The sequence below is a fragment of the Conger conger genome, chromosome 7, assembly GCF_963514075.1.
Source record: "Conger conger chromosome 7, fConCon1.1, whole genome shotgun sequence".
NCBI lineage: Eukaryota > Metazoa > Chordata > Actinopteri > Anguilliformes > Congridae > Conger > Conger conger.
This window is the reverse complement of record NC_083766.1, coordinates 15,433,440-15,458,979: the sequence shown is the minus strand read 5'-3', so window position 1 is coordinate 15,458,979 and position 25,540 is coordinate 15,433,440. Positions and strand designations below refer to the sequence as shown.

The 25,540-nt window shown below is 41.9% G+C and overlaps 1 protein-coding gene across 5 annotated transcripts; it reads left to right on the top strand.

Annotated features, from left to right (window-relative positions):
* The first annotated feature begins 2,909 nt into the window (after window positions 1-2,909).
* Window positions 2,910-24,534, top strand: LOC133133992 (BCL-6 corepressor-like protein 1). 5 transcript variants are annotated; one of them, XM_061250338.1, is made up of 14 exons: window positions 2,910-2,985; window positions 4,294-4,438; window positions 5,636-5,837; window positions 8,965-9,049; window positions 9,360-11,903; window positions 13,495-13,615; window positions 13,850-14,299; window positions 17,278-17,486; window positions 17,695-17,964; window positions 18,893-19,059; window positions 20,239-20,384; window positions 20,792-20,869; window positions 22,191-22,365; window positions 22,683-24,534. In XM_061250338.1, exons 3-14 carry the CDS (start codon window positions 5,752-5,754, stop codon window positions 22,957-22,959), a joined length of 4,608 nt encoding a protein of 1,535 aa, XP_061106322.1. In that variant the 5' UTR covers window positions 2,910-2,985; window positions 4,294-4,438; window positions 5,636-5,751; the 3' UTR covers window positions 22,960-24,534. The 5 variants fall into 5 exon arrangements, with proteins under 5 accessions (XP_061106322.1, XP_061106323.1, XP_061106320.1 ...); XM_061250339.1 differs by lacking the exon at window positions 2,910-2,985 and adding an exon at window positions 3,283-3,433 and having other exon boundaries at window positions 13,498-13,615; XM_061250336.1 differs by lacking the exon at window positions 2,910-2,985 and adding an exon at window positions 3,283-3,433.
* The last annotated feature ends 1,006 nt before the right edge of the window (window positions 24,535-25,540 follow it).

The window sequence follows — 25,540 nt, the reverse complement described above, 5'->3', positions numbered from 1 at the left end:
CGTGCGGAATTCTGAACACCTCGCTGTCTGCATTGCCTCCTTCCAGCGTCCGGGACTTACATTTCAGCATCGTGTATCACCATTGTTTGTTTATTTACTTTATGCGTAAAATCGCAGTGGAGTGCCTGGTAATTATAATTTTAATGAATAGCCTACCAGCAAAGGAAACATAGTGGTAGCCTACAGCATATTTCCTTTGATGCCCTAACTTTCACAGTGAAAGGTGGAAATATTATGGCGTCAGGTTACCGTCATGATTTTGTGTAGAAATATTCTGGTTTACTATTTTGCTTAATTGTGTCAATTAACTTCTTGGCAGTAAAATGTTTGTTGATGGGTTACTCTCCTGGAAGAATAACGCATCGTATCCAGCCTGTAAAGACAAAGGCCAGACACTGTTAAAATAAATCATTCCTATTAAAAATGGTATTTTGTTGCGCTGTCGCCATAACTAGGGAGGGGTAACTGAAGAAAAGAAACGAGGAGGCGTTACATTTCGTCAAAGAAAATTACGAAACTTTCAAAACTAGCGATATGAAACTGCAAAAAGATGCGACATGTTTGATTGCCTTATAGTCAAAAGTTCGAGTTCACCCAGAAATACAGATCTACGTGGCCTGGTTTAGAACCCCGATAACTGGTAGCTTGCTTTTTTAAAGATTTACATATAATTTAGGTAAAGTACATCATGACTTGTAACATTTCTAGGTTGGTGAAAACATTACAATGACATTAGAATGACAGTTGGCTAAATCACCACAAAGGGCCAACTGAACCAGTTGTGCAAATTCTCATCTTATAATGACCTTCCGTGTGATTATTTTTTCCTTCTTTTAAAATGGCTCCCTAAACAGGATAGGTATACTAGACAGATAATACAATATTACCTGAGGGTTTACCATTCATACAACATTGATAGGACAGAAACATTATTGGCAAGATTTCCTTTAGAAATGTTGTATGGTACATAAAAGCAGCCAATTATGAAAAGCCTCAGAAATGAAGGCAGCCACTGCCTAATACAACACTGATAACACATGTAATAGGTGACACAGTATAATGTTGGCTAATGACTTCTATGAGTTTGTTCATCAATATACATTTATCTGTTGGAGGAATTAGCCATATACTGACGGCAAAAAAGATGGCTAGGCCACACGCAATCCATTGACAACTTTGCAGATGTCATGCATTGCAATTCAGAAATGTACACATACAGCCAGTGCAAAGTTAATACTATGTAAGCACTGTAAATAAATAGCAGTTATCAGTAGTGCCCTCTCTCTTGCTTGCCCTGTATGCTTTGTGCATGTATAGGCCTACAGGAAATACAACCCAGAAACAACCCTGGATTCAGCTATAGCAACCTACAGCTTCTCAATGACACAGTGTTGGTTACACAGCAATCAATGTACACTCAGTGAGCACTTTATTAGACTTATGCTGCTGTAGCCCATCCATGTTGTGTGTTCAGAGATGCAGTTCTGTACAGCTTCGACCAGTCTAACCTTTCTCATTAGCAACGTGTTTTTGCCTGCAGAACTGCTGCTCATTAGATGGTTTTTTTCCGCAGCATTCTCTGCAAACTCTAGACTGCTGTGCATGACTATCCCAGGTTATCAGCAGTTTATAATATACTCAAACCACCCTGTCTGGCACCAACAATCATTCCACGGTCAAAGTCACTTAGACCATTCTTGACCTGAAAAACAGCTGAATCTCTTGGCTATGTCTATATGCTTTTATGCATTTAGTTGTTACCACATGATTGGCTGATTGAATATTTGCATTAACAAGCTGGTGTACAGGTCTACCTAATAAAGTGCTCACTGAGTGTATAACTTTCTGACTTTGAAGTTAATTTGAGATATTGTATTAGATTTTTACATTACATTAATGGCATTTGGCAGACACTCTCACCCAGAGCGACGTACAGTTGATTAGACTAAGCGGGAGACAATCCTCCCCTGGAGCAATGCAGGGTTAAGGGCCTTGCTCAAGGACCGAATGGCTGTGCTGTATCTTATTGTGGCTATACCAACCTTGCGGGTCCCAGTCATGTACCTTAACCACTACACCACCCACAGATTTGGTTCGACATTGGTTTAGTGCACAATTTCCCATTTGACACTTCTTAAGTCAGGTAACTTTTTTAACAGAATCTTTTAACATTGACTACCATATCTATCGCTTTCAGGTAGATGAGTAAACAAACTCTCAATTTCAATGTGACAAGCCACTAAAAATTAAAGCAAAAACTGACAGATTTTAAGTACCTCAAATTACACATATTTAAGTCCTCATTATATTGCATAGTCTAGCAGACGACAGAATAATTAACTCAGAGACAAGTGTATTCGAAAAGATGTGGACTTCTGTACACGTCAAAATATTGTAAAAAGTTACATTTTGACTGAAGTGTAGTCATACGGAGCTACCTGTTTGACTTAAATAACTTAAGCACCGCGGGCCAAATCTCCTTGTTGGCCTACCCGAGACCGCCGATTAGTTTACCTGTAACCAATGTAATAGGCCTACGTCAGTCATTATTTTTAACTAATTTTACTTATTAGGCTATTTGTAGCCTACGTAGCAATTCAGGTAATTATATCGGACTTCCCTATTTATTTGTTCTGCAGGTTAAATATGTATTTTAAAGAATCACACGTAGATTCTGAACTTAAGCAACTTGCTGATGGTCTTTCCGTCTAAGCAGCCACGTTTTTGTAACACCCCTTTTGCGTTCGCGGCGCAGTTACAGTTATTTTCGTCTTACTTTTTATTCTTGTGGATACGCCCACATTATGTTTGCTTGTCATTCCTCAACACTTTGAATCACCAACAATAGTTATTAATTCTTTCCACACCCGCCAGGGTCTCTGCTCCTCGTGTGAATTCCGCTGCAATTGGAGAGCTAGCTACCTTTCGTGCTCCTCCTTTGACCACTTCAGTGTGACTTTTTTCTGCATCAGCATCACTCACATTGTACGGTATTATAATAAGTCTATACATTGCGGCTTCTTGGGTCCAAACAATATGACAGAAGATGTCTATTTTCCTAATCTTTATTTTCACTTTGCCAGTAAAGCTTTTTTCAGTTTAGCGCACCGTTGCGATCCCCTTTCCCCTTGAGCGGCTTGCGCCAGCGTTGTATGCTGGGTCCTGTAGTCCCTACTCCTCTCTTGTTTCGAATGATACCGAAAGGGCGTTGGTACCGAAACACTACAAGTCCCACCCTGGCAGCTCTCCATCTGCCCCTCTCTCCCATCGGAGACTGGGAGATACGGTACGGGTTGTCTTGACGAAACCCCCCTGGACTTTCAGAACCGAAAACGGGCGAAATTAGTGAACTGCAACGGACCATAACGAAAGACACGGAATATACTCATGATTTGATGTCATTGTTTCATTTATTCACTAAACAAACGGACTGGTAATTATTAACACAATTTGTCTTTGCTAGCGAGCTAGCTAATTTTACGAATTATTCAGCGCCAGAGTCGAATGTAGTCTAGCCTAATCGGTTCGGGTCCGATGTGATCACATTTTAACCCAGACGTTGCTTAGAAAGGGCCGAGGGAGGATTGTCTAATGATTATTTGAGGTCCATGCTCTCGCATACAGATATCTAAAAATTGTCCAGCAATGTGTAATGCTGACTTATATTGTCAACCTAGGATTGACTTTGCTGCGAAGGGATCTTACATCGCCTGTTATTTCGGACACATTGAGAGTAACGTAGTTCAGATGTACTAGTACAGCACCTACGTTAGCTAGCCTAACTGTTAGAACAATAAGTTGAGTTTGTGGTTGTTGTTCTTATTATTTTTTGTTTCAAAGATATCCGATGTTGTCACAATGTAAATTAGAGTGGCAAAAAGTGTTAGCCTAGTTGTCCTCTCACAGCGAGTGTCTCTGGCCACCACAAATATTTTTCTAAAACATGATTGTCGTAGGCTACGGTTGCTATTTTAAGCCTCCTTCCGTGCATTGGCGAAATATTGTGACTAGAGTAGCCTACACTTATTTGGTTAATGGTAGCATGTGTTAACGTCGGTTGATGTTACGATATAGGGATGCGATTCCAGTAATCTGGTTACATTGTGGCCGTGTGTGTACGTCGGTGTTGATTTAGGGAAATACAGTTTTGACAGTTATCCAGCAGAAAATATTATTTGCTCCTGTGGATTTTTTTGTATTCAAGATATAATATCTCCAATGCTTTTAAAATGGAAGGAGTATTTAGTCGTGTCAAATAATACAAGCGAGAATTTCGTTTGTATTGTCTTACAGAGCCTCAACATTCCGGATCACCTGAGACGGAGTCGGGAAGCAAGCGTCCCTTCGTGTTGTACTAAAAGCGAGCGGATTGTGGACACTTCTAAACAAAAACAGTGAACAGTGTTATCAAACATTTAGGCAAATGATAACAGATATGGTTCGTAGAAATATAAATAACCGAAAATTGGTGACGATATAACTGTGTTTGGCTACAGCATACGCTTTAAAAGACTCGTGATATCATTCGCACGCGTCTCGTGAGTGAATGTAGGCTGTACAGGCGATTGACCGGCGGGAGTGAGTAAAGGATCAGCGCTTCGTGAGCGAGAATGTTTTATTTTTGCTGTATTGCATCATGATGAAAGTATAACATCATCGACTTGGGCCGGGGGTAAAACGTGACGCCAACTCCAACGGTCCGCGGCCGAAGTTTACCTAATCGCTGTTGTTACACACACACTGATATTTCAAGAAGAGGAACTGGTGTTAGTAGAGCACCAGGCTAAGTAAAACGAGAGAGACATATCAGATATGAAGCGATGTTGCCGTAGTCCTTTACAGGAACAGAGCAAATCTTTCCGGCTTTTAGACTATGGTGCGCGAGTGTTTGGAAGTGACAAGCGCTGGGTAAACGCTCCTTGAAGACAAACTAATTGTGTTATTTTCAGTGAAAATGTAGTAATACGTAGGCTACTGAAACTACACCGTAATTTGAGATAACTGTCAACGGATTGGTTTTACGTTTAGTAGCTTATCGGCGAGAAAATATCTACGCTTTCGCCCTTGGTCATTAATTAGACAATTCTCTACTTAGGCAAGTTACTATGGGTTGGGAGGTCTGCACCTAATTAGGCTACGTTATTTTAGTGCATTATATTGGATATAGTAACTCATCTCCATTAGTTAAATAGCACTTAGTCTGTTGTATATAGTCTATATCATTGAGTGCAGTTGCATGCGGTTTACGATAGTGCTGGCTATTCATGTAATTACTATGATTTTTTATCTCGGGAGTGTCTGAACGAAGAATGCTCCTCTATGGTTTATTATAGTATTGTAGGCTACTATCCATCACATCCCTGCTAAAATAGCGAATTGGCACTGTTATCACACGCACATGTAGGAATATGGGAAAAATAAAAGGGTTCAGTAATTTAACAAACCTAGTCATTCGTCTGCTCTCATATTTCTTTTGCAGCATTTAGGCTAACTTGAAATTGAAGAAGAAATGTAATACAAGGTCAAATAAAAAAAGTGGAAGATTGAACACTGTATTAAAGAGGTGTATGGCAATAGGGAGTATTGATCTTATTTCTCACTGAATCTAATTGATTCACTGTTCTTCCTGTTACAGTCTGTGGGGCACTGTAGAAAAGAAGAAGGCACGGCTCCCTAACCACCACACCCCAAATCCCCCCCTTCCCCTCCCCAAAACCCCACCCTCTACCCCCACCACTTCTCCCGCCTGCCATGGTCTCGGCTTCCCCGCTCTGCAGTAGTGTGCGTGCCTGGGTCAGCACTGACCACATCCCTTTGTGCAGCATCAACGTAGACCGGTGAGTGGGGTCACAGAGGGGTGATGGACATTGAGGTCCTGATTGGATAAAGTGGACATCTGTGTGTACCAGAGTGGCAGGCTAAAGGTCATCTGCTGTCTGTTTGCATAACTAGTGATAAGAGTATCAAATCGTATCAATAATGATAATAATAATGTGTTATTTAGCTGACACTTTTATCCAGAGCAACTTACAGTTGATTAGACTTAGCAGGGACCAATCCCCCTGGAGCAATGTGGTTTGTTCAGTTATATATTCATAAGGCTGTGTGAGGCATATTGTGTAATATGCAAGCTGAGTGCAGTATGAAAAGATGAATGGATTGCTCTTATCAAACAGGCCCTGGTATACAGTAAATTGTATGGCTGTGACATTTACAGATCATGTAAGCGCACTATAATTTTGAAGGACGGTGACATCAGTCAGCTCAATTGCACTCAATTCCAATTTTTTGCCCCAAGTAATACTGTTACTTCTGTTAAAGGCCCAACTCTTTAAATATTGGTATCTCTCTAGGACCCCTTGTGTGCACACAAGAAGCACTTTGGGGGAAAAACCATAAATGCCCTTGTTGTTTAGTATAGGGCAGTGTTTCCCTCTCCTCTCCTCGGGTACTCCCTGACAGTTCAAGGTATTTGATGTCTTCCACCTTGATTAACTGCATTAAGGGTCCTTCTCATTATTTTTCACACCCCACTCCTTTACTACACGCCCCCGTTACCACGCCTCTACTACCCCGGACGTATCTGGAACAAAAGAGGGGGGTTAACGAGTGGAGAAAAGGAGAGAACAAGGGGTAGAGATGAAAATCGTGCCACCTATCTGCTTCGCCATCATCAAATTTGACTTTGACTGTTGATCCCAAGTGAAATTCAGCCTTCTGCACTCTTTTTTTTATCGAGCATGCCAATAATTCTGGAGCTGACTGTATTATCACCGAAATGTAAAAAAAAAAAAAAAAAAAAAAATTCTTTGCAGTAACCTAGTTCGTACAGTGCAGTCAGTAACTAGTTGCACAACAGTACTATTTTGTACAGTTTTGGCTCTATACTGTAAAATGAAAATATTAGGTTAAAGTACTGACCTATAATCTGAGGGTATTTACATTAATATCATTTTACATTACATTAATGGCATTTGGCAGGCGCTCTTATCCAGATATCAGGTGATCCTTGTTGGAATTTCATCCATTTATACATAGGATTTTGATTGTTATTGGTGTTTGTCAACATGAGGACCAGAGTTGTGCCAAAAAAAAAAACAGTCAGAGACATAGGCCAAACAATAGGCCTACCAAAATAAACTGTTTGGAACATCATTACGAGGAAAGAGACCACTGGTGAGCTCAGTAATTGCAAAGGGGCTGGTAGGCCAAGGAAGACCTCTACAGTTGATGACCAAATAATTCTTACCACGATGAGGACCTGTCCGATAAATCAGAAACGCTCTTCAGGAGTGAGATGTGGATGTGTCAGTGACTACTGTCTGCAGAAAGCTTCACAAACAGTTATTACTATGGTCCCCTAAGATCTGGGGACTGCACATAAAAAAGCCATAATTCCAACACAGATTACCCAATATGGATGTAAAGATCCTGAAATGTACAGTGTGCAGTCTAACCTCGTATTCATTGTTTTAAAATTCCAATATGTGAGTACAGAGCCAAAACAACAAAATAATGTGTCACTGTCCCAATTACCTACAGACTGCACTGTATGCCCCTCGAATGTTAAAGGCACAATAGGTTATATTTTTGTGTTAAAACATTGTTACAAGACCATTGTAAATCCCTTCCTGTATCATTGAAAAAGGCTGTCTGACATGTTGACTCACCCTCTGCCTGTATTTATAGTCCTTAAATTTGGGTTTCAAAATATACAGTTGGCGGCCTGACACTCTGTACCAAAACATTGCATAACTGTGCAATAATTCAAGCTCATTGGTTGAAAATTGGTTCTAATTGTCACAGCCAATGGCGTTTCAACGTCAGCACGTTTACAGAGTAGGTGGAGGGATAAATAGTGTTGTGGTTTGAAGATGTTTATTGCTGCTATTCCTCTCTTGACTGTTAGAAGTGCAAAATTACCTATTGTACCTTTAATATTGCTAATGGAACCAGCTAATGAGATAATAAATTATTTATATTTTTAGGTCAGGATAGGATGTTGGAGGATAAATGGTAAACATAGAAACAACATAGAAAAGAATGTGCATACACTCTCATAAACAAGGAGTTTTTGCCCACATAACTGCTGCTCACTGGATGTCTTTTAGTTTTTCACACCATTCTCTGTAAACTTTAGAGGCTGTTGTGTGTATAAATCCCAGGAGATCAGCAGACCTCCCTGTCTAGCACTGACAGTCATTCCACGGTCAAAGTCACTTAGATTACATTTCTTCCCCATTCTGATATTTGGTGTGAACAACAATTCAACCTCTTGACAATGCCTGCAGTTGCTGCCACATGATTGTCTGATTAGATATTTGAATTAATGAGCTAGTGTACAGGTGTACTTAATATATAATACTGGGTATATACTCAGTGAGCACTTTATTAGGTAAATTATTAGACTTATTTAGACTTCTACTGCTGTAGCCTATCCACTTATAGTTATGATGTATTGTGTCTTCTGCATACCACTGTTGTAATGTTTGGTTATTTGTGTTACTGTCACCTTCCTGTCAGCTTTGACCAGTCTGGCCATTCTCCTCTGACATCTCTCATTAACGAGGCATTTCTGTCTGCAAAATGCTGCTCCCTTGTTTTTTTTGCACCCTTCTTTGCAAACTCCAGATACTAGTATGTGTGAAAATCCCAGGAGATCAGCAGTTTCTGAGATAATCAACCCACCTTGTCTGCCACAAACAATCATTCCAGGGTCAAAGTCTTAGATCAATTTTTTCCCCATTCTGGTGGTTGATGTGAACATTAACTGAAGCTCTTCACCTGTATCTACATGAATATATGCATGGCACTGCTGCCACACAATTGGCTGATTAGATAATTGCATGAATAAGTAGGTGTAATAAAGTAAAAATGTTCCTAATAAAGTGCTCGGTGAGTGTATATGCTGACAGATGCACATACTTGGTATCTACATATATACTTATGATCTTTTTTCATTAGAGTATCCTATACTGAAGATTCTTCCTGTGTAAAACTGCAATCACCACTGTGTAAGGAATGTGGTGTTAACAGCGAACACATGCAGGTAACGTTTGCACCATAACTTTTGTAATTAACTTACATATTAATTAACTTACATTGCAATTAATTGCCTTTTTCACTGATTTACAGTGAGAGTGGAATATTTTAGTTTAGACAGGCCTACCTGCAAACAGTGAGATTTGTGGAGTGAAAGACCTCCACGAATTGTATCCTTGGAAACTTGTACTGTTCAGGCCAGGGCAAAATCTCCTCAAACACTTTCAAGTCTCTTCACTGTAGAGGTGAATCAGAATTTATATTTCACAGGCCAGTTTTGTAAGCTGCAAATAGATGTTACATTTTTTTTTGTACAGGTGGATCCCACACAGATGAAAGTAAGAGATGGAGGTGCTGTGAGCACAGGGGGCAGGACTCCAAACAAGGTGCTAGAGAGCATGGTGGGAAACCCTCCGCCTTTACCTCCAGAGCTGGCTACAGATGTGAATCAGCAGTCTAAGCCAGCTCCAGACTACAAACCATCCCATGTCTCCTCAAAAAGCAGTCAACTGCAGCACTGCCTGGAAGCCTCTCCCTCTCTACACTATGAAGACACCCCCTTATTGTGCACTGTACCAGTGAACACAGTACTGCATGAGAAAGCAGAGGTTCCCAAGCACAGCATAGATGGCTCTGCAACCCAACCCAGGCAGCAGCGGCCAAGTGGGAAAAGGGACAACATCCCCCCCAACCCCAGTCCCAGTACTGCAAACCCTGAAAAGATGGCACCAGCTCAGATTCAGTCTGTGATTAGTCTGTCACCAGGTTTCCAGTGCTCTACACACTTTAAACCAGGCCAGCCAGTGGCCTTTTTTCCTACTGCTAACCTCAGCCCTCCAATGTGCAAGATCACTCTTCCCCCTGCTTTGGGTCAGATTGCAGCTTTAAGAGAAGCTACAGCCAACCAGTTCAGCAAGGTGTGTCAGCTGCAAAGCTCAAACTCTGGTGGTACCCCTCAGCTCCGGCCACACCCTTATCACTTCTCCATTGGTAGAGTTATAGCACCCGAAAATAAACCCTCTTCCACTGCGGCAAAACACGTGGCTTGCAGCAAGAGCTCCAAAGCGGGCAAAGACCATGATTCACCCATAGACTCTGGAGCCTCACCTACCATTGCAGTCCCATCAAAGCAGCCAACAGGGTCTCCTATACCCCCTCTATCCCTGCCTCCTTCTTCTCAAGGTGGGTGCAGCCCAGCTGTAGCCAGCTTCACTGAAAGCAGAGGACTGCTGAACCACATGGAGAAGCATCCGTCCCGTCACAGCCTTGAAAATGTGTCAGTGATGCATGCAAGACTCAAGTCTACAGGTGTCACAGAGGAGAATGCACTAACATGCTCAGCTGATTTAAGGGACATGCCACTGGACTTGTCCGCAAAGTCGAAACGACAGAAGTCTCCTGCAGCCCCTCCAAAAACATCCCAAATACAGCTCTGCTGTACAGAAGCTGGGAAGAATGACACCACCTCTCTAAAGAGGGTTTCTTGTTCGCAGACCTCCAGCCTTGGGCCTTCTGCACCTTATACCATCTTTCCAGAGACCCTGAGAAATGGTGCACTTGCAAAGAGTTCCACCAACTTTTTGAATCACAAGGGCTCTGATGCATCTGCATCCTGGGCCAACATATCCTCACAGGCCTCCATAAACCTCCCAGGGACCTACGTGGGGGTGGCTAGTCCCGTACTTGCCTCCACCCTGTGCAGCAAGGATGGAAAGGGGTCTGCTTTTGTGGAGGACCTGCAAAGCATAGCTAAACAGGAGACTATCTCCATCATTGATCAGGGTGAGCACCTGGTCTGTAGGGGAAGGAAAGGACCTGCTGTGATTAAGGATGCACAGAAGTGCCCCACCTCCAAACAGTCAAGTGATATTCGTCTAGCTGGTCAACCCAAGGATGTTTTTCCCTTAGTTTTATCTGGCCCTGCTAAGTCGCATCATTGTATGCCCAGCAGTGGGAAAGCAGTCATCCCACAGTCTCCTAATGGCAGCAAGCCAGCATGGCGCCAGCTCAGTCTTCTCCCCCACCAGGGAGCTTCTACACTGCAGCGGAAAAAGTCTCACAGGGCCCCCCAATTACAGTTATGCAGTGGCAGTGAGGGCATCCCTTTTCAGGATCCCATCTCAAACGCATCCCATGCAAAGGAAGAAAAGTGGGACAAATCCAGGTCTCCTCTCTGCAACCTGGAGTCCACAGTGAAACAGAAACCTCTGGAGGCACCTGAACTCCCCAGTGATGGATGCCATAATCTGGCAAATTTAGACACAAAGAGTTCTGAAGCTGTGGCTGCACATGTCAGGTATCAAGACACCAAATCACGACAGATCACGTGCAGAGAGTTCCAACCGTTCAAGACTTCTAAGAAGCGAGAAGGGAAACTTAAGAAAGATCTCCAAGGAGGGGATCACACCCGGGTTTCCTGCAAGCAGGAGAAAAGGATTGCTACTGAACTCAGTGAAAAGACCACAGTGAAACAACTGAAGCAGGAAGAAAATTCAGGTAGCGATGACTGCTCAAACACTTCAAGACCTCATGATAAGAATAAAAGAAGAACCGAGTTGATCCATGACTCCAATGACAATAATATTGAGGAGACATCTGTCACTGAGAGCCTCTCCCCTTGTGTGAAGTTGGAAGGCATTGCTTTCTCCATCCTCAAGGGTCAATGCACGGATGTCACTGAGCTGAAGGAGAAAACAAGTGGAAGCAAAAATATGAAAGATTCTCCTTCTAAAGCTAGAGCATCAGTCCACAAATGCAAAAAGCTCAGTTCCAGCAAGAATGACAAACTGTCAACAGAAACCTTGAGAAAGACAGTAGAATGTCCCAAGAAGTCACAGAAGGACAGTCCTGTGACAAAGAAAGTAAGAATTTACTTTTATTTTATAAAATAATTATACCACATTGCTTCTAGAGATTTGTTGTATATTTTAGCTAGTGTAGAAAATACCTCAGTTCTTCAAAACATAACACTAGTTTTCTTTTTATGAAGCCTCAATATACATTAAATTTGTTTGATCGATTTAATGTATAGTAATATTTTCAAGTTAAAGTTAAATGTAAACCTACCCACAACAGTTGTTTCATGTTTATTTAAATGTTTATTTAAATGTATTCCTTTGTTTAAGTTATAATTTAAGCAATTCAAACTCTCCAAAAAATTAAACTGATGGACCACCCTAAGTATAACAAAGTAGCTGTCATAAGATGGCATCAGATTGGTTACTCTGCTTCGTGTCGTACCTAACTACCATAATAGCTGTGCCAATATCCACGTAGGTTTGAGTTCCATAAAGCTTTTATACAATGCTTACCACATTTATCGTTCCAAAAATTCTCAAAAGAAAGCCACAACAAAGACGAACTTAAAATGAATGGATTTTAGCTAGCAATAATGTATCCCCGCTAACGTTAGCTAGCAGTAATGTATCCACACTCCACTAGCTAAGCAATGGCAATTAACATTGCTGTAATATAATATATAATATAGACTGTAATGGCATTTATGTATAGATTGTATAGATATTGTTACTTGTATAGATATTGTATTGTTGTACTCAGCTGCCAACTGTGGTATGCTAGTTTGGAAGTTGATTGTATTCTTCAAGGGTTCTGATTATCTGGATGTTTACACTAGGACTCTTCTCACTTGTACTTGTGTTTGATCTGCACTTCGTTGTACGTCGCTCTGGATAAGAGCGTCTGCTAAATGCCATGTAATGTAATGTAACATTAGCTACTAGCAGTAATGTATCCCCTCTGCACTGACATTAGCTAGCTATCTTGCTGGTTTACGTTACACCTGACGACATTGACACGCAAGTAATTTGTTGTAGACATTTATCCAGTCTATTTGTTGCAGACTGGACACTGTCAGATAACTTGCAGTTATAGAAATGACTCATAGCGTCATTATCGCTACTAGCTTTGGAGAGTTTGAATTACTTTGGCAGGCTACTAGTGGTGAGATGATGATAACGTTAAGTCATGTTCAAAAAGTAGAACGGTGATCTACAAACGCAAACTAATATTTAAAGATGTGTGAACATTCCATTTAGCCGTGTGTATATTGTGGATATTGGCGTGGCTGGAACGCAAACTGACCAATCGAAACAATTGACCTATCCGTTGTATAATTGAGGTTACCACTCATCTCCAGCCAGCCATAGCTACAAATAAGAATTTAGTTGTTGTTTCTTTTACAAGAAGTTCCCCTACAGCTCTCACCCAAAATCTGAATACACCATTTCAATATGCGTGTTGAGTTTGCTTAAGCTTGCTTCACTGGGTGATGGCATCACCAAGTGCTGGTGGTTGCGTATATGTTGACTATACATGAGCCTTACTTGATTTTCATGGCACAGCAGATTCCCTTATTAGTGCTTCAGTCATAGTGAGGTATTCTTGCTATTAGCAGCAAAAAAGCTGATTCTAAAAGTGCCCCATATGTTGCAGCAGAAGAAGCAGCCGGTACATGGACTGGCGCTAAGCCAGCCAGAGGTAGAGGAGGGCAAGAGGAAACATGGTGGGAGGTGCAACATCGTTTCTACAGAGCCGCTTTCTCATAGCCAAGCAGGTATCACACATTCATGTACTAAACACATGTACAGGACACACATGCTCATTCTGGACAATATTCTTCATTACTAATTTTCAGTTATTTTAATGCACCAGTTATTTCTGTACACATGTTAACAAAAAAAGGAATGTACCCTCAGTCTTATCTATTATGAAACTTGTATGCCTGTTAGGTTGATACAGAGGTCTGGGCTTTGCTTCTGTTTTTTGAAACCTGAACTGTGTCCCGCAGCTGATATGAGTAGTGAGTTCACGGCCCTTCGAAGTACAGCAGCCCAAGGTTCGCAGCAGGGCACTCCTGGCAGGCCAAGAAAGGAGGGGGAGTGTGCCACCCCCAGGCTGAGGAGAGGTCGCCAGTCGATGGAGGAGGCGCTTCAAGGCAACCGGAGCCCCCCTCCCTCTCTCCCTCCAGCATCTCCACCTCCACCACCACCACCACCCCCTGCCCCGTTCCGCCGACCCAGAGGCCGGCCTCGCTCAAACCCGCTGCCAAACCAGACCCAGGGGGCCACGGCCACAGCCGTGCACAGTGGGACCACGGACTTGTCCGCGGGAAAGAAAAGGCGGCGTTGCAGGAATAGGAAGTATCAGAATGGGGAGTACATCGTGGAGCGTGAGCAAGCCAGAACAGAAATGGAGGACAAGTGTGTGACCACACGGCAAGCTGCTCGAGCTGAAGCAGGTACAGATCAGCTGGCTCAGCTGGTTTCAAAGCTAGAGCTCACCTGGAGGAGAGCGGCAGGGCTTGCCTGTATGGCAAGCCGAATGAGGATTTATTGCATATCCTTGATATCCAGTTTGTGTTACTAGTTACCTGTTCTTCATAATGTGTTCAGCATTTTGTCTTACTAGTTGAACGAAGCCTTATCGATATCAAAGATTTGCACCTTACTAGTCATTCATTTTGAGCCGCTAGTTGCACTTTGATTCTACTAGTTAGGTCACAAAGCTTACTAGTTGCACACGATACCAACTACTGGCACCACAGTCAGAACTAATGAGCCTTTCAACCCACTAGTGGCCTTTTAAACCGAACATGTTGCATTAAAAGCAGCACTCATTAACTAGTGAAGCAGCAAAAGTGTGACATGTTAACTAGCTATGTTGCGTAGAATCACTAGCACTGGCTCTACGGCTTGCCTGACGTAAGTAGCCTATGTGCGGTCGTTCATTTGCGGTTGTTCACCTTCACACAAATGCTGTCCTGATAAGTAGCCATTGAACACAGTATAAGTCTTTTGCTTAGGAGATAAAGGGGGATCAGGCAGACCGCATTTGAGGAAAGAGGCAAATGAACAGATCTTTAACGGAGAAGACTCGGGTCAGTGCATTCATTTGAAAGATTTGTTCAAAAAGATTTTTCGTTCGAGAACTGTCCGTCATTAAGATCAGTGAGAGTATGCTATTGTATGGGTCTGATGATCTAATACAGGCAAAATTGGATTGTGCCTCTCTAGACTATTAAAGCTTTAACTAGCCTAATCAATATTGAACCTAGGCAGAAATCACATTGTTGTCACTACTTCGTATTATGAAGTCCACGTCATGCCATGATCTCTAGAAAACCGTGTTTAATATCCTGTGATAAAGCAATAATAGGGAGTGCAACTCAAGAGAATTGTTATTTTTGACAGGAATAGGCTGTCATGCAATGTAACAATTCACTTGATCGTTTTATTGGAATCATTGAATAATTTATTCTGTATTTAGCTCGGCTATGTAATATTGGTTATGATGAAAGATCAGAGATTTGCAATGTTTGCACCCACAAACCCGCTATTGTTTGTGGCAGTCCAATCGTGTGCTGTTTTTCTGTAATAAGACTTTTCTCAAGTTGAGAATGTTATGCAAGTGTACTCGTGGAATTGTCTTCGCAACTAGTTATTTGTTCACTTATGAGCATTTTTGTCCAACTACTAAGCAATAAATGGCAACTAGTGGACATTAAATCTTTGATACTAATGCTAAATGCTAAATAATGGAACTAGTTTCATAATTGTCCCCCGCCCCCCTTTCTGATATCCCTATCCCTCTTGACTAACCCCCCCCCCCCCCCCCCCAAGTACAATTTGCACTTATGATGACTATATGTTTAGAACAGCACTTCATATGTTTTTTCCTAGTTATGGATGTGATGCTTTGACTTGTGGAAGAACCTATGCACTTGTAAATCGCTTTGGATTAAAAGCCTCTGCCAAATGACAAAAATGTAAATGTGACTAGTTACGCGAAGTGTACAACTGAAGAAGGCACAACACGTTTTGGGAAAGTGGAACTAGTGGCAAAAAATAAGTAACTTGCGGCTTAAATTTGTCAACATGTTCAGAATGGAATGGAACTAGTTGGACAAACTACCTTGAACTTGTGAACTTGTAAAAACATATCTTATTTTGGTTGTTATACTACTTCAACTTGTGAACTAGGGGGCTTAATAACTAGTTAACAAGTGGGGTGCAGCGTGCAGCCCACTAGTAAACTTGTTGCCAATGCATAGCACAACGTGTTAACTAGTGGACTTCATGCAAATGCAGCATGCAGGACAAGAATTTGTCTCAAATTCTGATAGGTTGACATTTAAAACTGGGCTAGACAGCCAATATTACATACAATTCTCCCAAGTTCCACAAAAACAAAATCCACGCAAATTTACCTTTTTCTGTTTACTGCTACAAATCATCCATCAACTATTCAACTTTCAGGATAATACCACCTTTTGAATGATTACGCCATGTGTATAGTGAAATTAGTATAATTCTTTACCATTTCTATCTTTGGAGTCGATTTTCTCGAAACCTGAGTTTGGATGATATTACAGGTCTCTGAACCACTATGAGTGCATAGTCATCCTATCATCATGAAACTTTGCAAACCTTTAGTCCATATCCAGGAGAGTATTTTGAGTATTTTCTTGTTATAGGATTTAGGGGCAGGTACAGCATCAGAAATCTCATTGTTAGATCTGGAAATTTCATAATTTTTCTTCATGAAAATCCCAAGTTTTTAGAAAAATTATTATTATTACTACTGGTGATTTAAAAAAAGGCTCAAAACAATCTTCATACATGTCTTCTTTAGAATCTGAAAGAATTATAACGATATTGTACGTTCAGTTTTTAGACTGCTACAAAAATGTTTGTATTTGTAATTTCCACCATCTTTAATAAAGTATGCAAATAAGCTAATTTACATATTTTGACAAAATGTATCTTTTCAAGTCCATACCTTGTGATAATTCAAGTATGTACCTCTGAAATTATCTGGAAGACCAAAGGTGTGTTTTCAGTGGAACAACTAGTGGGTTGAAAGGCTCACTAGTTCTGACTGTAGTGCCACTAGTAAGCTTTCTGACGTAACTAGTTCAACAAGTGGCACAAAATGAATGGCTAGTATGGTACAAATCTTTGATATCATTGTTCAACTAGTAAGACAAAATGTCGAACACGTTCTGAAAAACGGGCAACTAGTGGGGAAACACAAACTGGATATGCAGGATATGGAATAAATCCTCTTTCGGCTTGCCATATGCCTGTCCACATTTCTCATGCCTTATCCATGTATCTGCATACATCCCACATCCCTTTTATTAACCACAACATTTACAAAGCAAAAAAATATAACTGGTGCTGGTTTGCCATTCGCTTGCCATTTGTGTCTGAATAGACCTGAGGACCACAGGGGTGTACCCACGCCACAGCGCCACCCTTCCGTGCCCAGGCACCGGCCCAGAGAGTGGCACCAGGAGAGCTCTCCTCACCCGCTCGGGGTCAGCGCGGAGGCCTGAGTGTCATGCCACTCCGGAGTCCAGTGACAAGCCCTCAGGCAAACGGAAGTTCAAAAGCAAACACTTGTATGACACAGATGAGGAGAAGGTAGGGAGATTTCTGTCTACGGAACATGCTGAAAGCTTCAGGAGAGCGACCGTGCAGTTTTGCCATGCCAACAATGGTTGCAGTAGGGTTACAGTGCCCTCCTATGGCTTTAGAAGTTACTGCAGGTTGTGTGAGGGCTGTGCAGATTGATATTGTTGTTGATGACAGTTGTGCGAAGCCTCCTTACACTGCGAGACCTGCATTTCAGCTGAAGAACAAGCGCAGCCACCTTGGAAAACGCTCTACTCCCGTGGCCAACGCGGACAGCCCTCCAGCAAAGAGGCAGCAGTCCCCTGGCTCTGTTTCCTCCCCAAAGGGTCTGTCCTCACCCCTTACTAATAGGAAAGGGGGCGCTAGCAGGGGGTGCGTTCCCGAATCCTCCCCAATCCGGCCCATCCCTCCAGAGGTGCGCAGACTAATCGTGAACAAGAATGCTGGGGAGACCCTGCTTCAGCGAGCTGCTCGCTTAGGCTACCAGGTATACCCTCACTCATTGACTCGCACTACAACATAGCATCGATGGAGACCGCCTACTTCATTTATTAATCGCACCCCTGATAAATATGCCCTGAAATACAGAAAACAAAAAAATGATGTGGCTAAGGTACATTACTGCGACCCGGAAGGTTGGTAATTCAACCCCCGGTGTAGTCACGATAAGATCGGCGAAACACAAGTTTTTTATTTCATTATTGGCACTCGTGGTCTATACTTATTACTACTCCTGGCAAAGATGCCAGCCATTTTATCTTGGTGGGTGGTGAAAAATCCCTCCAAATTAGTTCTCTAACCTTATCATAAATCATAGTAAAAGACCCGTGGCTGTTATCTTTGCCAGTGTTTGAACAAACTATTTAATCAGGGGTACCAATAATTGTGAAACATTTGGGAAATATTTTTTAGATTTAAAAAAATGTGGTTGATTCCATTGAATTATTAATTAAGCGCACTACTTCACACAAATAATGCTTTTGTCAATACCTTTGGCAAGATTATGCTTCTCTTTCAATTCTGGAGTCCACTGTAAGTTAGAGCTTGCGATTTAGTCATTCTATAGATCCTTTTAGCCAAGGCAACTTAAAGTAAACATCAAATGAGCCTGAAATGAAGTTAGAAATCGTGTAAGTGCCACTGCATGTCTAAAGACCTGGGGAGAATAGGGGAAACAAGTTTGTTTCTTTCTTTTCTTTTTTAAAAATGGAAACATTTAAGTATTTTCTGAAAATGTGGGTTGCACAATGTACAGTTTTTGTATTGTGTTTAGAATAAATGTTGCACATGATTAATGACTAAGAACTGTCACCGAAAACTGAAAACGGTGATGGTTGACACGCCATCACGGAAATCCTTCTGTGACCTTTCCCTCCTTCTCTCTCTTTCCTGCTGCACGCCACTCTTTCCCGAAGGAGGTTGTCCTGTACTGCTTGGAGAAAGACATGCGGGAGGTGAATCGGCGTGACAATGCTGGCTACACTGCACTTCACGAGGCATGCTCCCGGGGCTGGGCCCGTATTGTCCGGGTGCTGCTGGACCATGGAGCCGATGTCAACTGCAGCGCCCAGGATGGCACACGGTGGGCAGGGGGCCTGTGGGTTCACTGGTACTGGGCAGCCCCCAAAAAACTGAATAGACAGGCCGAGGGGTTGGGCAGTATGATGATTTTTATGGTCATCAGTTTAGTGTGCTTTGGGACATGGCGTGTTATCCTGCTGGAAGTAGCAGAAGATGCGTAGACTGTGGCCATGAAGGGTATTTTGGTAGGATGTGGTATTTAAAGAATGCTCAGTTTATATTAAGGGGGCTAATGTGTGCCAAAAAACCATTCCCCACACCATTACACAACCGCCTTAACTGTTTGCACAGGACAGGATGGATTCATGGACACATGTTGTTTATGCCAAATTCTGTCCCTACCATCTGCATGTTGCAGCAGAAATCAAGATTTGTCAGAGCAGGCAACGTTTTTACTCATTAGAGCTTCAATGAGTGAAGTAAGTATACTTCCAGGGCTAAAGTTCTTATTCTGAAGTAACTCCATGCCTTCTAAGGTATCCAACCTCAGTGGCTGTTCTGTCTGGTGTTAACGACCATGGGTTCTTCTTAACAGTTGTCCAATGATTTCAGAATGAAGATGGTTTGTTTCGACCAAGAATGAGAAGGCTACAAAAAAACTCAACTTAAGGGGACTAACCCCCAAAACAAGCATTAGCTAAAGATAGCTGCAATACAGGCCTGGCAGAGCAGGGAAGACACCTAGCAACTGGTGATGTCCATGAATCACAGACTTCAAGCAGTCATTGCATGCAAAGGATATCCAAAAAAATATGCAAATCAGAGGCAACTCACGATATAATAGGTCTTTGTCCCAAATATTATGGAGGGCTGTGTATAATTGACTTGGATTTATCTACTTCCTTTGACTTGAAAGCGTCTGTAGTGCATGAAAGAAAGATTTAATTACTATGAACTTTTTTTATTCAAATCAGAACTTGATTTGTGCTTTGAGATGTGCTTTATATTATTGCCTATATATACAATGTGTAGAAATAATGAGCTTACCACCATGCATTCTTGGCTCATTTTCATTATTTGTTTCATTATTTGTTTAATGATTAATAGTGTAATCATCATTACTTTAAACATATTTACTACAAATACACAATGACTTCCCATTATTATATGTGTTCTTTATTTTTATTATTACTTGCATCTTGTATAAAGATATGTAATGTTATTGTTTTCTTTTTCCCAGGCCAATTCATGATGCAGTGGTTAATGACAATTTGTATGTGGTGTGGATGCTGCTGAACCATGGAGCAGACCCCACCCTGGCTACCTACTCTGGGCAGACGGCACTCAAACTGGCCCAGAGTGGCAGCATGAAGAAGTTCCTCATGGGTAACTGACCTTTACACTGCAGGGAGGCACTCACTGATACTCACGCTGATGAAGTAGCCAGTAAACCAGTGTGCTTTGCATACATTAAGGCCTCTACGTGTACCATGGCAATCATTGTTCCACTAGAATACGAAAAAACATTTTGGCCTATAATTATGCTGTTTTTAAATAAACCTCAAAACCGCTAACAGGTAAATACGTTGCAACAGCTTCCATTATACCCTTCAGCAGAACTGCTTCTGTAGTTACCCAGTTGTATAAGTGGGTTGTATCTCAAGAAGATGTGTAAGTCACTTTGGATACGCGTCTGTTAAATGCCTTTAGTGTAAATGTAAGGTCTGAAACCTTTTTAGAATTACTCTGCTGGGGTGCAGTAGCTCTGTTTGATTATTTCCGCTCCATTTCAGAATACTTTGCTGATCTGGATGGACGAGATGAGCGGGATCCCGGACTGAGCTGGGATTTCTACAGCAGCAATGTGTTCGGTAAGATTACAATGCTTGTATTTCGATAATGAGAGAAATCGCACAGGACATTCTTCTGTGATTCTTATGTAGACCATGCTTATGGAATTACTACAAGCCTGGGAGTTTCTGCTGTACTTCAGTCTGGCAAGGATTTCTGGCACCTTTACATGAATTGTACTGATAGCTTGACCCTGGCCAGGACTAGTCCCTTTCAGCTCATTTTTCTAATTGATGAAAAGAAACAGAAACATTAGTTTGGGTAACTGCGGTTTTTATTGTCATTTCTATCTTTTTTCCTCATGAATGATATGCATTAGACTGCATGAGAGTGCGGTGCTATCTGTGTTAGTATAGGGAAAGGTACAGATGAAGTCCAGAGCTTAAGGCACCCTGTGCAGTCGAATCTGCATTGTCACGTACTTCGGGATGATGGTTTTGCGTTTGTATTGCACCTTTAGTCTCACAACTGAGTGATCTATTAAAACTTTTTATTAAAACTAAAGTTGCAAATTGTAATTTAGCCTATAGCGTGTGTATTGGGTTCAGGGGGAGCCCCATGTCTTTTGAACCATCTGGAAATAGAAAATATATATTTTAGTATAAGGGCTGTTGACATAGTCCATATAGAATTGTGTGGTAAGTAATTACATACAACATGTGTGCCTAGAACTAGACTTTTGTTGGTTTCTTCCACTTTCGCACCATGGCCTTTCCCTCACGTGAAAACTCTATTGCATGCTGATTGGCATGAAGGGTCAACCGGCAACCTGCTTATCCTGAACAGGGTCGCAGAGGGCTGGAGTCTATCCCAGCATACATTGAGTGAAAGGCAGGAATACACCCTAGACACACTCATACGCACAGGCAATTTAGACTCTCCAATCAGCCTTACCTGAATGTCTTTGGACTGTGGGAGGAAACCGGAGTACCCGGAGGAAACCCACACAAACACAGGGAGAACATGCAAACTCCACACAGAGAGGCCCGGCCGACCGGGATTCGAACCCAGGACCTCCTTGCTGTGAGACGCCAGTGCTACCCACTGCACCATCCGTGCCGCCTACTTGACCGACAAGCTCCAGATAATTATTTTTAATCAGGACATGATGCTTTCTGCAAGGGCCGACCACAGCTGGCGACATACCGGGCAGACTTTATTCCGACACTCGGCCGATGCTGACCATTGGCTTGGCGTATTCCCTGCTTAACCCGCACTTCCAGGCACGTTGCACTGAAAAATGTTCCACTAGAGGGAGCACTAAACCCACAGCAAAGATAGTGAAGATAACAATGGAGCTCAGAGCAGAGCAGATGCTTAATTCTCCCCTTTCATTTTCAGAGACTGAAGAGAAGGCATGCTGGGATTTCTTGCTCTCACTGCCCAATGAGGAGGAGGCAAAGGATGAGGGGAGGAAGGAGAGGGAAGAGAGAACAGAAGGGGACTGCTTCCTGTTTGAATTCTCAGCTGAGCCCCTTTTACCCTGCTACCATATTCAAGTGTCACTAACCCAGGGGTAAATGTTGTCATGGCAGCTTTTACAAGTTTTTGATGATCTTTGTTAGCTCTAGTCATTTCTGTCTATGGAAGTCATCCAATAGATCCTGGTATATACAGTCCAGCGTTTTTTCTTGCACTTTCTCTGAAAAGTTTATTTCTGTTGTTGAGTCAGGACCTGAGCACTTAGTGCTGTCCATGTAGCTACAGCGCATTACCTTGGAGAAAGAAACCAAAGCTTAGTGGCCTACCAGTCTTCTGCTGTGTGTGCAAATGAAATGGTGAATTAATGGATTGCAGGACGTTTTTCTTAATCCATGCCGTTTCCTTTCGCAGCTTCTGCAATTGGTTCCTCCTTTCAGACGTCTTGAGGCGCCTGAAGATGTCTGCGCGGATATTCCGAGCGCGGTACCCGCACTTCGAGGTGGTGGGGATCTCACAGACGGAGCTGTGCCAGCAAGTGTCCGTCAGCCAGGTTACGCCAGTCCCAAGAGAGCTTTGGCTGGCTGACGGGGAAGGGGAGGGTCCAGTAGAGCTGGTGCGCTGCGTCCCAGACTTGCAGGGGCTGCTGGGCTCTACCGTGCACATCCTTGAGGAGGCGCATAGCCGGTAGTTGCCAGCACCCCGCACCCCTCCTCAAAACTCAAACACTTTCCCAACCTCCCAACACCCCTCTCCAGTCTCAACTTCAGTCTCCCTCAGTGGCCAATCAAATCAGGACAAAGAGAAGTACCCATGAGTCCCACGCAACACAACCAACAGAACCAGCCATTTGAATCCAGATGCTGAGGATGGACTTGGTGATCTTTTCTGATTTCTATATCTCCACTTCTAGTGTTATCAATTTTTATAAGGCACACGCCACTTAAACGGGCTATGGCATCCACAGCGTAAGCGTATTCAACTGCCATGAACCCCAGGACGAACGAGCGTTGAACACAGTGGGGCGAAGTTTTCAGAACTCAATGTCAGTTAATAATTTTCAGCATTCAAGGAACGCACATACTGTATGCATCATAGCAACAGGGTTAACACAATAGGGTTATTTATACACGAGGTGATGGAATTTAATTTGGGTTCAGCCTATTCTGTTGTGCACCTGCTTATTTGTGAGAAACAAAGTTTATCAGGCAGAGAAAATTCCTGACTTTTGTCGCTTAACTGGGCCACATGTTCAGATGGTTCTGCAAACGAGCAGACCTCTTCTACAGATCATAGAAATTCCACCCCACCCCCCAGTGGCCTCATAGAGAATAGTGGCTTTGCACTACACTCCCACACCACCCCACCCAAGCCCACACCCCTTCAAAGACTCAGTGTTTGTCTACAAAAACCTCCACTGTATGAAGTGAACAGTGGTCAGTATTGTTTCACCCCTTCATGTGGGTTTAGGGTTTCTTTCTGCTGTGGGTTTCAGAATACAGCAGTGATTTTCACTAAAATGTCACATTTGCTAGTTTTTCACTGGTCTCACCAATTCTAGGTTGACCCTAGCCAAGTTATGTTTTTTTTTGTTTTTTTTGTTTTTTGGTTTGCTGTTTCTGTCACCTGGTGACCTGATTGGCCCTGATTGCCCTTCTAAATGATTACCTTTCAGTTAACTGGCAATGAAAGGTTGCTTGAGATCAAGATCGTGTGGACCCATGGGCTCATGAGAATTAATTCAGGTCACACTGTCCTTCATCAATTAATTCACCTTTCCCACTCTCCTCATGAACTAATTAATTGCCCCATTCTGTGTTTTATTTACAGTGTTTGATTTGTGTCCTTGCTTAATTTAATAGATGTTATGATTAATATATTTGTATTTGGCAAATGATTTAATATTTCTTTGTATGGTTGGTGCTTTGTTTGAAGTATTGCATATTCCTTTATTCTCTATTCTTTATTCCTTTTTTTTGTATTTCCTTCCTTGCATATTTTAATACGCCAAAGTACAGTTTTATTGTACTGGTGCTACACTAGATTTTGTGTTTGACAATCACTGAAGTTTCATTTGAAGTTTAAACCAATAAATTATATTTAAATAGAAGAGAAAGAAATGTAAAGAATGCAAAGTCAAGTTTTTCTGGCCAGCGCGTAATTATGTTGATGAGTACAAGGTATGTAGAGGACGTATAGGGAAGGACACCTTTTATTTATTTATTTTATAAGAAAAGCAAACCGAATAAAGCATGATTGTCCTCCATGTGTTCATCACAATGTCTTGCTAATACAGATTCTTTATTTAAGGTCTCACTGATTACTTTTAAGGGTATTAATATTCACTTGTGTTGATTGAACCAATGATAAGAGTACGTTCCATCAAAAACAAATATTTGTGTTGCCGTGATATTTTCGCAGCATATCATATGACAAAAAGAGTTTGGACTTATTCTCACCTAGCTACAAGTGGCACAACTAAAAGTGGACACAGATCGCTGCCCCTAATCATAACGGGCATCCCACCAAAGGATGCAGAATTCATTTTACTTAGATGTTTGAAATTATGTAGTGGCAGACAACCTAGGCTACAAATCATTTGATATTAATTTATTTAAATCACGACCATTGAAGCCCAAATTTTGCATTTTGTTAACATTACAAATGCTTCTAAATCGTGTAAAATTCTATCATTTTCAATGTCTTTTCACTAAATATATTTCTAAGCAAAAAAAAAATATATAGGCCAAATATTTACTTACAATTTAGCCAAATTGATGCAAAAGAGAAAGCATGGGGGGTGATATCAGGGGGTATACTACGAAGCGAGATTATTTAAGATCTAACCCTGGGTTTCCCGCACTACTAAACTGAGTTAGGCTACTTTAAATTTGGTCATATCGCCGGGGCAACGTATGCTGCACAGCTAACGTGGTCCAGGGCAGGTTATGCTCAGGCTATCGGCTTGAAACATACAAGGCACCTAACTTTATTTATTTAACTAATTTAGCCTACACTACGGGCAATTTTTGCCAACCCTTGTCCCTGGCATTGGCGGTATTTTGCTATTCACCTTTGACTGTTTAATGTTCTAACTTCGTCCAATATCGTCCATGATATTCATTCGTATCAGTTTTTTCCTCAAGTGAGAATATGCCGCTCCAGTATCCTATGGCCCAAGCACTGCTATAGGCTCATACACACTTACGGAACGTGCACAGTTCTTGGTTAACAAAGCCAGTCTTCACTTAAAAAGTTGGTAACCACCTTTA

Bases quoted from the DNA above. Each gene is read 5' to 3' on its own strand.
- LOC133133992 (XM_061250338.1), top strand. From the start codon at position 5,752: ATGGTCTCGGCTTCCCCGCTCTGCAGTAGTGTGCGTGCCTGGGTCAGC. The intron at 5,838-8,964 runs GTGAGTGGGGTC...TTTTTTCATTAG, and splicing joins TGCAGCATCAACGTAGACCG to AGTATCCTATACTGAAGATT. The intron at 17,965-18,892 runs GTATACCCTCAC...TCTTTCCCGAAG, and splicing joins CTGCTCGCTTAGGCTACCAG to GAGGTTGTCCTGTACTGCTT.